The sequence below is a fragment of the Pseudonaja textilis genome, chromosome 1, assembly GCF_049901715.1.
Source record: "Pseudonaja textilis isolate UNSWEBS1 chromosome 1, rPseTex1.2, whole genome shotgun sequence".
NCBI classification, from domain to species: Eukaryota; Metazoa; Chordata; class Lepidosauria; order Squamata; family Elapidae; genus Pseudonaja; species Pseudonaja textilis.
In genome coordinates, this window is record NC_141990.1 from 246,683,124 (window position 1) to 246,696,408 (window position 13,285).

Below are 13,285 nucleotides of genomic sequence, written 5' to 3' on the forward strand. Positions count from 1 at the left end.
AGCTTGGAGGTGGAGAATATGCATAAAAAATGATGATACGGTCAAAATACTCACTTGCCTAATATTGGTGCACACAGTGCATGTTATAGTGTCCAGGCCTTTAATCATCTTAGTTGCTCTTCTTTGCACTTTTAAAAACTATAATTTAGGTTATTTACCAACTTGTTTTCTGGAGCTTGGGGTGATATTCTCCAGCATTCTCTGCTCTGATTGTTTCCAGCAGCAACCTAGTTTTGGGATAGACTGGGCCAAAAGCGTATAATTGGCCTAAAGCTGTTCATTCTATGGCTTAAAGTAGACTTGAACCAGAATTTTTCCAGTCATAGTCCAATAACGTAGTCATCATACCATAGTTGATGGTATCTTAATTCCAATTAAAGGACATGTACTTCTATGGTCTATGAAAAAAAACCCACACATACTGTACTAAATTATTATGAATGCATAATTTTGTGTAGCATTTTAGTTGTGCAACTTGCTAATCAGATTGCATGCACAAATTGATTGTGTTCAGTTCTAGGACGTTTTCACAATTACTTTTCTCTCCACTATACATTCCATAAAAAGTTTAATACAGTATATGGATGCAAGGAAAGCATAAAAAATATTGTGCAAACTTAGGCAATGCCCTCCAATCTGTGTTTTGCTTCTCTGGAGCTCTCTCTAGCCACATCTGTTATAAATACCATAATGAGGTGGGTAACACAAAGGCCTGTAGGGTAAACCCAACATAAATTCAATATAATTACACCCCACCTCCAGCTCCCTGTTCCTTCCATTCTGCATTACTACTATACCTATTCTGGTCCTCAATTTTCTCTGCTAAGGGGGAAAATCTATATTTTTTCATTTTTTCCTTCTCCCAATCCCCTTCTGTTCTCCAACTTCAAACCAGTAGGCTTAATTTCAACACTGATTGAATTAAAATTGGACAATACATGTTGCTTAAAAAGGATTAGTCAATCATTTTTTATATCTAGTGTGGCAAGCCAAAATCTTCAAGCTCACATGTGATTTTATTATTGCAGTTTTTTGAATGTAACATAATAATGACTTTATCTTTCTTGGATTTCTCTGAATTTCTACATTAATTGATAAAAACTTAGCATATTCTAGAATATTAATAGAGATGAAAATACTCTGGTTTATGATAAGAGAATTACTAATTTTATACAAACATTAAGAAACATTCATATGAAGAAACTTTTCTTTACCTTTAGAATAATACCAGGCTCCTCTTTATCTGAAGCAATAAATAAATTATGCCCACAAATTACTCCTTCTGCAAGGAAATTCTTGAACAACAGATTGGAGTAAACACCATATACATCTTCCTCTGCAGGAAAAACATACGTTATTAGAAAATAGACATACTATTAGGAAGGCAAACATGCTTGCTATTATTTATTTATTTAGTATATGGCATCTACAGAGGTCATAAATTCCCGATATATAACACAAATAAAATAAATTATACACACCAATGAAAATATAAGTTAAATAAATCATCAGCATATATATGGATATGTGTATGTGTGAAGAATGTGGACAATATAGTATATTAAAATGAAACCATAATAAAATCACCATAATATGGCACCCTAGAATTGCAATAGATGTTACAATTCAGTATCTAAGAAAGCTGGTCATTTAGCTGCTTCTGGTATGGCTGCAATGTGATCGTCCCAGGTACCTTGAAATTCTTAGATTACCGATATATGTATTATTGTTTTTCCGATGCAAGAGTAATATTGCAGGTTCTTAGCCATTCCCCACCTAAAGATCTTAATTCTGGGCATGGCCTGTTTTGATTATATTAGGTTGGCTCTATATTTTTCAGGGCAACTGTATTTCTGGAAGTGGTTTTGTTGGATCTGTGTGATCTATTTGGTTATGATTATTAAAGGTCAACCATTTTAATCACCATTCTTTAATTAGATCATAAGACTGCAATATGTTATCACAAATTGATTTCCTAGACTTAAGCCTGGTGCGAGGTAGAGAGTCTAATATTTTATGTATTGGTAGATCTCTAGGACTCAATAGCCTGTTTATCTTATTCCACTCTTGAACTGTCTGTTGTTGTCGCAAACATGGAAGGCAAACATACTTGTTGATGTCCAACAAATGTAGATGGGAAAATCATTGCAAATATCTCAATACTGACTTCATTTTTAGCCACCAACAGGCATGCACTGGTTGATACCTGGTTGATACCTGAGGTAATATTCAAGATAACCTTTAAATCAAATACAATTTTCATAAATTGAGTTATCATAAATATAGCTTTAGAGATATTCAATTAACTAACTAAATTCATTATTTCATGTGGTATTCTACCCCACTAATTGAATACTTAATAGTCAGGAAATTTCTCCAGATATTTAGTGTGAATGTACATCCCCTAAGTTCTGGGTTTGGTGTTGCCCTTTGGAACACCAGAAAATAATTGTTTACTATGTTGGTTGGTTGACTTAGCTGTCTTATTGACTGAAAATGGTTTATTTTTTTAAAAAATACAGGCATATATTAGTTGAGTCCGCATATTGAGAAAATTGTGCTTTTTTCCTCTTGTTTAACTCTCACTATATAGATTGAGATGAACAGCTATTTAAATTGCTTAAATAAAATCTTTCAGCTATTTAAAGGCTGCCGTCATATCTCCCCTTAGCTAATTTTTCTGTAGCCTAATCATTTCCAGATCTTTTAATCATTTCTCATACAGCTTGGTCTCCAAATTTTTTTATCATCTTCATACCTCCTTCTGAACTTGCTCTGATTTGTCACTGTCTTTTTTTAAAATTGTGTTGCAGAGAACAATGCACAGTATGCCAAAGACTCTGGCCACTGTACAATTACTTCCCACAACCTAGAAGTATTACCTTATTAATATACCACAACATAGCACTCATTGTTTCAAAGACAACACAACGCTACCTCATGTTTAACTTGTGGTCAACAAGTATACCCAGACTCTTCTCTCATGTACTGCTGCCCAGCTGAATCCATGTATTTTTATTTTTCTTACCTAAACATAGAACTTCATATTTCTCCCTCTTAAATCTCATTATACTCAACTCAAGACTATCTAGGTATTTTTTTTAAAAAAATCTTCTTTTATTTAAAGTATTTACCCATTTTCTGTTTTTTTGTCACTCGCAAACTTTGTAAGTATCCCCTTAATTCACTCATCCATGCCCTGAGTAAAAATGTTGAAAAACAGAGGGCCCTGGGATGCAATCCACTTGACCCAGAGCCTTAAATGTGTTCAAATTAGCGAAGTTCTCTCCTGGCCAATGCTTACCCTTCCTAAACTGCAATTCCCTCTTCCCCTGGTGGCACAACTATGATTAACTGACTATATTTCTCTTCTGCAAGAACGCACAAAAAAGTTAACAAGCTTTATTTTACTATCATCTATTACTGATTCATGATTTTCTCTTCACAACTGACCTTACACACTTTCGCTTTCTTTTTAATTTTAACAATAATTCTTAACAAGAATGCTGTTTGCTGTTTTTGCTACCTCTTTCAAATCTCAAATCATTCGAAGTGTTAGATTTTCTAATCAAGGGTGTGAGGGGTACATTATTTTCTTCTTTACGTTTCCCTTCTTTCATTCCCTGTATGTGTCCCTTTTCTCTTTTCAAATAACTTTGTGTGTATTCAAGCTAGCCTCTTTAGATGTCACTAGTTCTTCCTTTCTTGTGAGGAAAGTTTTGTATCTTGTCTTCAGTATCTTGTTTCATAGGATTTTCCATTCTTTCTGGATACATTATTTAGTAATGGAGAAAACTCCTGAGAAAACCGTGGACACCCAAGACAATAAAGAAGCGTATCATTGAACAAATCAACCCAGAATTCCCACGTGAGGTAGCAATGACAAGATTTAGATTATCATATATTGGACACATGATGTGAAGCTCTAAAGAGATCTTCTCTAAAAATCCCAAAGAAGGCTCTAATATTAGGAGCAATGGAAGAAAAGAGAAGACCAGCAGCAAAATGAATGGAATGAGTTACAGTGGCAAAAAGTGCACTGTTGAAGATTTGAAAGTTTAGGTTAGGTACAGACTGTCATTGAGAAAATCAATCAATGTGATAAGAGTTGACAATGACCTGATGGAATGTAATCAATTAGTCAATTAGTCACCAACACTGATGTTAAACTTTATTATTTGTAATAATAATTGCTCTCCTTTTTCAGATACATTTCATAAAATCATCTCTGTCTTGTTCTTATTAACCCAATATCCTAATACTGCTATATATTACTGTATACATTTAACTACTGAGTCTAAAGAGGGTTTTTTAAATGAGTAACTGTTATCAGCATGTACATTTACTTTAACTTGTTGATTGGCAATTTAATTCCCTATTGAGAGAACAACAGAAAGAAAACAAAAGGAACAGAGATGAGCTATGGAATATCTTAATGGTCTATATTTTGCTAAAATTCTATTCTAACACTGGTCAATTTTCTTTTAAGTAAGATAAAAAATTTTCACCATTAATGGAAAATACTATTTCTTTACTAAGTTTTTTTTTATTTCCTGAATTAAAATACTTACAACTTTGCAATAATGTAAGAATTATATTATTGGTATAATGTAAATCTATGATTTGTATGGGTGGGATTCTGCATAATTCTTCAAATCCCAGAAGTCTATTTTTTTTAAAAAAAAATCTAGCAATTGTAGATTATAAATTAGTTTCATTTTGTCTTATTCACTTCCTGAAGCAAGGAATGAACTTTAATAATGGCATTCAAAATTAAACTAAATTATAGGAAAAGAGAGTTGCAAGACAGAAGCTCAGTCACAAAGCATCTTCTATGTATCGACTGACATACATCTATATTCCAAAGAAATTGAAATTACCATCTAAATTATAAAAGGAAGTAAAAACATAGAGAATTGCTAATGATTTTTTTAAAATTAATGCATGTAACTATGCATCCAGTGTACTGAAGTTACAATATAAAGGTTAAATGCATGATATTGAGCAAATCTATGACTATCATCACGATGTATGTTTTGCATGTATAAAAGGAAACAAGTAACAAAACATACCTCATAATGGCAAACCTATAACTTATATCAATGTGTTAGGCATTGGAAAACAATAAGGGTAAAGTTTACATCATAACATTGCCATGCTTATGTTGTCTTTTTGACATATTATAAGCTCAATTTGCTATAAATGTCTAAGACTACACAAGTAGTTCTTGGTTTATGACCACTTATTCAGCAATTGTTCAAAGTTACAATGGTGCTGAATGAATGACACTGACAATAGTTTCAACCACTGCAGCATTTCCATAGTCATGTAATCACAATTTTTGACTGCCTGCCACCTTCCCACAAGGGAAGATAATGGGGAAGCTATAAGTAAAAAGTCCTAATAATGTATGTCCTTGCTTAATGACAGCAACTAAGACCGTTGGAATTGCTGCCATTAAGTGATGTGGCCAAGTGATATTGCACTTTATGACTACATCACTTAGCAACAGAATTTCCATCACAACTGCCATTGTAACACAAGGACTACCTGTATTTATATGTAAGTAACACATCAAATTTGTATTGGGGAAAGAGAATTATGTGCAGTGTATATGCAAGTACAATTTTATGTAGACAGACAGGTTATCCTACTGTTGGAATCTGTCATAATAAATCACTATTAAATCAGCATCATTATTATTCATAGTACTACAGAATAATACTGTGACCTAAGGTGAACATTTTCTAAGTTGCAGAACTCACATAATTTGCCCTAGTTAATGAGATGAGAGTGTTTTAATCATCTTCACCATCTAAAATTGCATGAGATATTTTATTAAGTGTCCATAAAAGTCACAAAGCTCGAAGGAGGTTAATCTGTGATATGTGTATTTTAATTAGCACATACCAATACAGAGTTAGCAAACATACACATTACATTACTTGGCAAATTGCCATTGGGAGAAAAGTAAAATTTGACAACTTGTATTTTGTATAATTATATTTAGCAAATCACTGTTTTGTACTTTGCTAAAGATTATCTTTTAACTTTTAAAAAGGTGATAAAGTCAATTACACTGACAAGTGAAATAGGTTAAATTGCACACCTAAAACAAAAAAATGTAGCTAATTAAAATAGTTAAAATTGCTTCAAGGCTTAGACTGAACAAGAATAGTCCTGCCTTTCCCCCAAAATGTGAGCTTTTTTTAACCTGACCTTATCTACTAAGTGAAAGATAACCTTTATAAGATAACCTTTAAGAACTAGTTGTTTCCTAAGAACATGGCGAAGAAAATATTTTATTTAAATGACAGTTATAAAAGACTTGTAGTTTTATTTTAGAAAAGATTTCTATTTTTGACAAAATGAAGTAAGTATGCTATCAATTTTTAGAGAAAAAAAAAATTATATCACTAATAATTTTGACAGGATTTTAGGAGTCAGCATTTTTAGTATATTTTATACTTCATAGACATTAGCAACACAAATTTAAAACACTGAAGCAATTGTTAATTCCAGATTAATGTTTATTCATTGTTTGTGTTTGTGGAAGCTATAAAGAACCTATATATAATTTTTTGCTCCAAACCATACACCATTCACATTCTTGATATGAAAATTCTGTATTTTCCTCTAATGCAGTCAAATATAAAAGCTTAACATTTGCTAAAATGAATACTATTGTGTATGCGGACAGAAAAGTACTAAAAAAAATCACTATTACAGTAGGAATTCTGGAATTATCATTCCGCAGATTCAGATCAAGGACTCTGCTTATCCTCCACAATGGCTTTCTTGAATTCAAGTATTATTAGGAAATTTCAGAAAGGCTAACAGTTTCCTTAGTAAAATTATTGCAACTTTAATAAAGACAAAATCCAAGAGATACACATTTCTTTCCTGCAAATCACTGTTATCCAGTCTTAAAGGCACTTCAAAAAAAGAAAGAAACTTTTAAATTCATTTAGTTTACCAAGAATATACCAAGTATATTATTATATATTTTAAAGAATTGTTTTAGCTGTTTGTACAAATGAGTAGTTGTTTCTAAGCTATATTTATCATCAATTGGGCTTATATACATCAATTGTTGCTCAAGCAAACTATGTTTTAGTATGAACACAATCTAATAATAATAATAATGTTACACAACTGGCTTCTAGTCATCTAAGGAGATTTTCCTTTTCCCTTCCCCACATGCCTCCAAATGTGCCCTGAGGGTTTTCCTACATTTGACTGACTGACATACAGATGGACTGTGAGGAAAGAGGAGAAAATGCATTCTAACTAGTGTGTAAAAAGATTTTAAATTTTTTTTTAATCAACCCAAACAGATTCCAGACTTATTAAATTAACGGTTACACTATTTTATTCTTTTCCGATGGAAGAATCTTTTCAATAATATAGATTTCCTAGGCTAAAGGAAAAAAAACCCTAATAGTTACATCAGTGTATGGCTAGAGGAGCAAGATGGTAATACAGAAGGATTTCTGATAATTTAATTTGAACACTACACATTCCTTCCTTACCCCCATTGTTAGGTAGCTTTTTTCGTAGTATAATTCAGCATGGGCTCTTCTATTTTTAGATAGTATAAAAAAAATGATAGTTCATCCATTTAGTGTTTTTACTTTTTTGCTTTCTTCCCATATTAGTAAACTACTAAAATATATTAAAATTAATATGCATACTAAATGGTAATGTACTGCAGAAATTTTGATTGTTTCAGATTTGTGACCCAATTTCTGCACAACGGAAATATTTATGAAGCACAAGGCAACAAGTTATACATTCTAAGTAAATACCATTTTCTGTAGGAAGGAGAGTAGCCTAAATATTCTATCATACATATATCTTCCCCTAGGCCTATGTGAATACATTTTTTCTTCTGCTGTTTCTTTAGTATGACTTATTTTAGACACCATATTCTTTAATCAACATATGGATCATCTTTCCTTCTTCCTTAATTATTTTAACACTACAAGATTTTCTATTTTCTCAAATAAATTACAGTAATATCTCAATATCTATTCTGACAGCTTCCCAGAAACCATGATTTTGCTATAGTATATTGGGCAAGAAACATGATTCTATATTTTTCTCCTTTTAAAAAAATTCCTACCTCAAAAGAGAAAAATTTAACAAAACAAAACAAAAATAACGCAAGAATCTAAAAACTAAATAAATAACCAATCCCATTTATATTGGAGCTGTTTTTATTTTATAATAATATTTTACATTATTGTTATAAGTTGTTCTTAGATGCATATACATTAAAAGTATAACAAGTTTAAAATGAATTATTCAAAATGGCTTCTACTCTACCATTTAAACTTATCATTTATCTTTTTTTACTACTTTACTTTGGAGCTGGTACTGTGCTTAAAGGGCAGTATTGCAGCAAAACTCTGCCCTCAGCCTGGAGTTCAATCCTGAAGGAGCTCAAGGTTGACTCAGCCTTTTATCCTTCCAAGGTTGGTAAAATGAGAACCCATTGTTGGGGGCAATATGCAAATAATACTTCTACAAAGAGCTGTTAAGTGCTATGGGACAGGGGTGGGATTCAAATTTTTTAACAACCGGTTCTGTGGGCGTGGCTTAGTTGGTGGGTGTGGCTTAGTGGTCATGAGACTGGGTGGACATGGCTTGGTGGTCATGTTATTGGCTGGGCGTGGCCAACTCAATATCACTCACATCGACGCAAAAGAGGGAAAGAAAACTCCAGAGAGGTTCCTGAGACAGGAAGTCTAGTCCTGCCAAGAATGTAATAAGGGTTAATGGAGAGGCAGTTTCTGTAAGCAGCATTAGAATGTTTCCTTCCTGCCTTCCTTATAGAATTTCTTCTAACAACCGGTTCTCCGAATTGTTTAGAATGTTAACAACTGGCTCTAGTGAATAGGTGCGAACTGGTAGAATCCCACCCCTGCTATGGGGCAGTATGTAAGCCTAAATGCTATTGCTAATGCTGGCTCCAATATGATCAAGTTACATAAAGTCTTTTAAGTAAGCTCATGTCCTATATAGATAAGAAAGGAGTAAAGTCTTACACCATGACATACATATCATTTAAATAGAATTTGTTAAAATAATTAATTTATAATTTCCAAAATATTTTAATGAGAATTAAATAATTTCATGCATATACAATTGCTAGCAAGTGTCATATTGGAAAAATGTCATACTAACCAATAAGAAGAACAGTTCCAATTGCCAAACCTCCACCTGAGAACAAAATGAATTTAACAAATAAGCATATATAGTTTCCAAGAATTAGTAGTATCAAAGAAAGGTGATATATGAAGACAACAGGGCGGTGTGAAAAACATTTTAATTACCTGCATAACATTTTTTACAATTCATTCATACTACATATAATTGCATATCATAGTCTACAATCATTTTAATGGTAGAATGGTATAGGGAAAAGATTTTGCATCGCTCTATGAAACTTAACTTAGATATTTTAATAGTATTACCACAGTCTAAATTCCTTTGTTTCAGTCAGAATATTATGCATATGTAAAATAATGCCTTTGAGCAAACATTTGAATATAAGATACAGTTAAACATTTTTCAATGATTTATCAAGACCCAGTGCTAACTTGAAGTGTATTATTTGTACCAAATTACTTCCAAAAAATCTTGCCAGGGAAGCTGCAGCTGTTTAGGCAGTCTCTGAGAATCAGATATGATTTAATGCAAGAAAGTGAAATCAAACTAAATTTTCCTTCCATTCTAAAAGATCACCTAGTAGAAGGGCAAGGATACCTTTATTGTACCCATATTTTTTCTCTCTACTAACTGAAATAAAAATATCAATATTGTATATGTTATAAATATATCATATAATTGCATGTCTAAATACATTTGTTTACTTACAAAATAGTTCCCATTAGAATGTTATAGAAATATAGATATGACTTAGAAAGGACTTTGATATCATGTAATACTCCATGCTCAATTCAGGTATTCACTTAATCATTTCCAACAAGTGGCCTTCCACCTACTGTTTGAAAGAGAGTCACAACGTTTTAGGTAAGCACATACGCTGCTTAAGAAATCTTCCCATAAATAACTGGCTGACTAACCACATGCAAAGTGTAGTCCTCAATGGAACTGCATCTACATGGAGGGAAGTATGCAGTCTTAGGCTCTGTTTTAGGCCCAATACTGTTCAACATCTTCATCAATGATTAAGATGAGGCGATAGATAGGGAACTCATCAAATTTGCAAATGACACCAAGCGGGTAGGAACAGCCAAGACTCCAGGACATAGGCTTAAGATACAGAAGGATCTTGACAGACTTGAACATTGGGCGCTATCTAACAAAATGAAATTCAATTGTGAAACAAGTAAGGTTCTACATTTAGGCAAGAAAAACCAAATGCATAGGTATGGTATACCTGACTCAAAAATAGTAATTATGAGAGGGATCTTGAAGTCCTAATGGACAACCACTTAAATATAAGCCAGCAGTATGCTACAGCTGCCAAAAAACCCAATTTAGTCCTAGGCTGCATTAAGAGAGGGATAAAATCAAGATCATGTGACATGTTAGTACCATTTTATAATGCCTTGGTAAGACCACACTTGGAAAACTGCATCCAGTTTTGGTCACCAAAACCTTTAGTGTTAGAGGATTCACAGCTTCTGGAGGCAAGTTGTTCCACTGACTAACAATGTAAAAAAGATGTTGAGACTCTAGAGTGAGAGAAGAGCACAAAGATGATTAGGGGACTAGAGGCTAAAACATATAAAGAATGGTTGCTGGAATTGGGTATGTCTACTATAGTTTAATGAAAAGAAGCACTGGGGATGATGATGTGGCATCAGTGTTCAAATATCTCAGGGGCTGCCACAAAGAAGAGGGAGTCAAGCTATTCTCCAATGACCTGAAGGCAGGATAAGAAGCAATGAATGGAAACCGATCAAGGAGAAAGCAGCAACATAGAACTAAGGAGAAATTTCCTGACACCTATAACAATTAATCAGTGGAACAACTTGCCTCCAGAAATTGAATGCTCCAACACTACGTTTTTAAATGGAGATTGGACAACTGTTTGTCTGAAATGGTATAGGATTCCTCCTTGAGGGGGGCTGGATTAGAAGACCTCCAAAGTCCCTCCCAACTCTGTTATTTTGTAACTCTGCAGATAGTACAGTGGGATTATTATCTCTGATATACAGCATAGAAAGCTTTTTTTTGTTTGTTTTTTTGTTACATAGCGTTACTTATTCAGATTCATCTGGGAATCCACAGGTGCTAGATTTTTCTTACAAACAGTATGGTTAAGCAGAACTAGTATCTGCTTAATTTGAAAAGGCAGAACTGGCAAACTTTTGAGTTTCTTTGCTTAAACAATGTCATCTATTGGGACCCTAGAAGTGTACCTTCTCTGTAGCAGCACTTGTCCTATGGAATGTCCAAGATCCGGATGGCCTCCAACCTGCTGGTATTTAAAAAGGCCTTGAAGACCTGATTCTTCATCCATACTTTTGGCTAGGGCAGTGTTGGCAACCCATGGCTCCAGAGTCACATGCAGTTCTTTGGACCCTCTGCTATGGCTCCCTGTCCCATCACTGGCTGGCCCCACCCTTGCCCTCCCTCACCTGTGAAGTTAATGGCAACAGTGGGGGATGAAGAAGAGGGGTTAATTCTTTGGCACCTCACTCTTGCTGCTTGTTGGTGTTGGGAATACCTTCCACAGCCCTTGTTGATGCTGGGCTTGCCTCATAATTGAGGCCGGCCTCGCTAATATGAGGGCTGGCGGGGTGGGAATGGGATCCGGGAGGAGGGGACATTGGAAATTGTGACAGGCCCACAGTGCCCAGCCACGGCTTTAAGAAGCTCAGGGTAGCAGGAAAAAGGGGCTGGCCCCGCCAAACCTCACATGCCCACCCCGGGGTCAGGCTTGGAGAAAGCGCTCGCTCATCAGCTGGTCTCCCCCCCTCTCTATGACTCTCTCTCTCTCTCTCTCTGTGTGTGTGTGTGTGTGTGTGTGTGTGAGCAAGCTCTCTTTGGGACTCTTGGCTATTCCTTTTATTTTTTCTTTCTGGAAATCTGGGCTGGCTGAAGGCTTCTCTTTGGGTGACCCTCCTCCTCCTCCTCTGTGATGACCCGGGGCATGGCACAAAGGCAACACAGTCAAATAATCAGTAGGAGAACCTTTATTAGCTCCAACTTTGTCCCCAATGTCCTGGTTACCTCCTGGCTGAAGAAAAACTCTCCCAGGAACAGCCTTTGGCTGCAGAGAATCAAGTCTAAAACATGGTCAACAAAAACTGTAACTATAAGTCCAATCAAGGCAAAATGAGGTAATTAGTTCAGCAGGGCAGGAGGACAAATTCCAGACATGAAGTCATGGCAATAACTCAACATGGTTGGGAAGACGCCAGGAACACGGATAACTGAAATCAACACAAGATGAACTCATGTTTGCTCCCAGCAGCTGCTGCACTCAGCATGCATCTCTTTTAAACTTTCATTCTCAGGTGTGGCTAATGAAGGGAATCAGGGCCTTTTCCTCCCCCATAAGCCATGCAACCCACCTTGCTCTCTTCTCTGTTCCTCCCTGCATGCCTAGAATGAGGAGGGGGTGGGCCTGGGTCTTCCTCTGAACTCCCTCTACCTTATTTTATCTCTCCCCTGATCTGCCCAGCCAGACTTTGCCCTTCCCCAGTTTCCTCCACAGCCAATAGAGCCACACTCCCACTCCCTTTCAGCTGTTCATCTTTCTCCTCGGATTCAGACTCTGGCAGGGGCATGACACCCTCCCTCTCTTCTCATGACCCCCTGGCTGGCTGTGGCATGGCTGGGAGGGTGTGCACGTATGGGGAGACCCCCCTTAAATGAGCAGATGCTTGCCTCGCGTGCTGCCCGCCCCGCATGCCCTTTGGCCAAGCCGAAGAGGGAAGCCCCTGCCATGGCTGGCAATCGTTCCTCAGCCAGCCCGGATTTCAAAAAAGAATAACATAAATAGCCAAGGGGGGGGGGGTCGCTGGAGCCTTAGTGCAGGAAAAAAGCCACGTCCTGTTAAGATGCTCAAGTGAGCAGCCAGCCACCCTGCGCATGCCTTTGCTGTGCTTTGGCGCTCACTTGAGGGTCTCCCCGAGCATGCGCACCCTCCCAGCCTCGCCACAGTGAGAGAAGTAGGGGAAGAATCACCCGAAGGGAAGCCTCTGCTGCGGCTGGTGATCGGATTTCCAGAAAGAATAAATAAGAGGAGGGAGGGAGGGAGAGGGAGGGAGACACACACACACACACACACACACACACACAC

At 36.0% G+C, this 13,285-nt stretch overlaps 1 protein-coding gene across 6 annotated transcripts in view; it reads right to left on the reverse strand.

Annotated features, from left to right (window-relative positions):
- The window catches only part of ELP4 (elongator acetyltransferase complex subunit 4), a 158,499-nt gene that overhangs the window by 139,939 nt on the left and 5,275 nt on the right, over nucleotides 1-13,285 (reverse strand). For all 6 annotated transcript variants that reach the window (XM_087921211.1, XM_087921210.1, XM_087921212.1 and 3 more), the window contains exons 2-3: nucleotides 9,190-9,225; nucleotides 1,215-1,336 (exon numbers count right to left, since the gene is read on the reverse strand). In XM_087921211.1, the coding sequence (XP_087777337.1) occupies nucleotides 1,215-1,336; nucleotides 9,190-9,225 (158 nt within the window). The remainder of the gene's footprint in view (nucleotides 1-1,214; nucleotides 1,337-9,189; nucleotides 9,226-13,285) is intronic.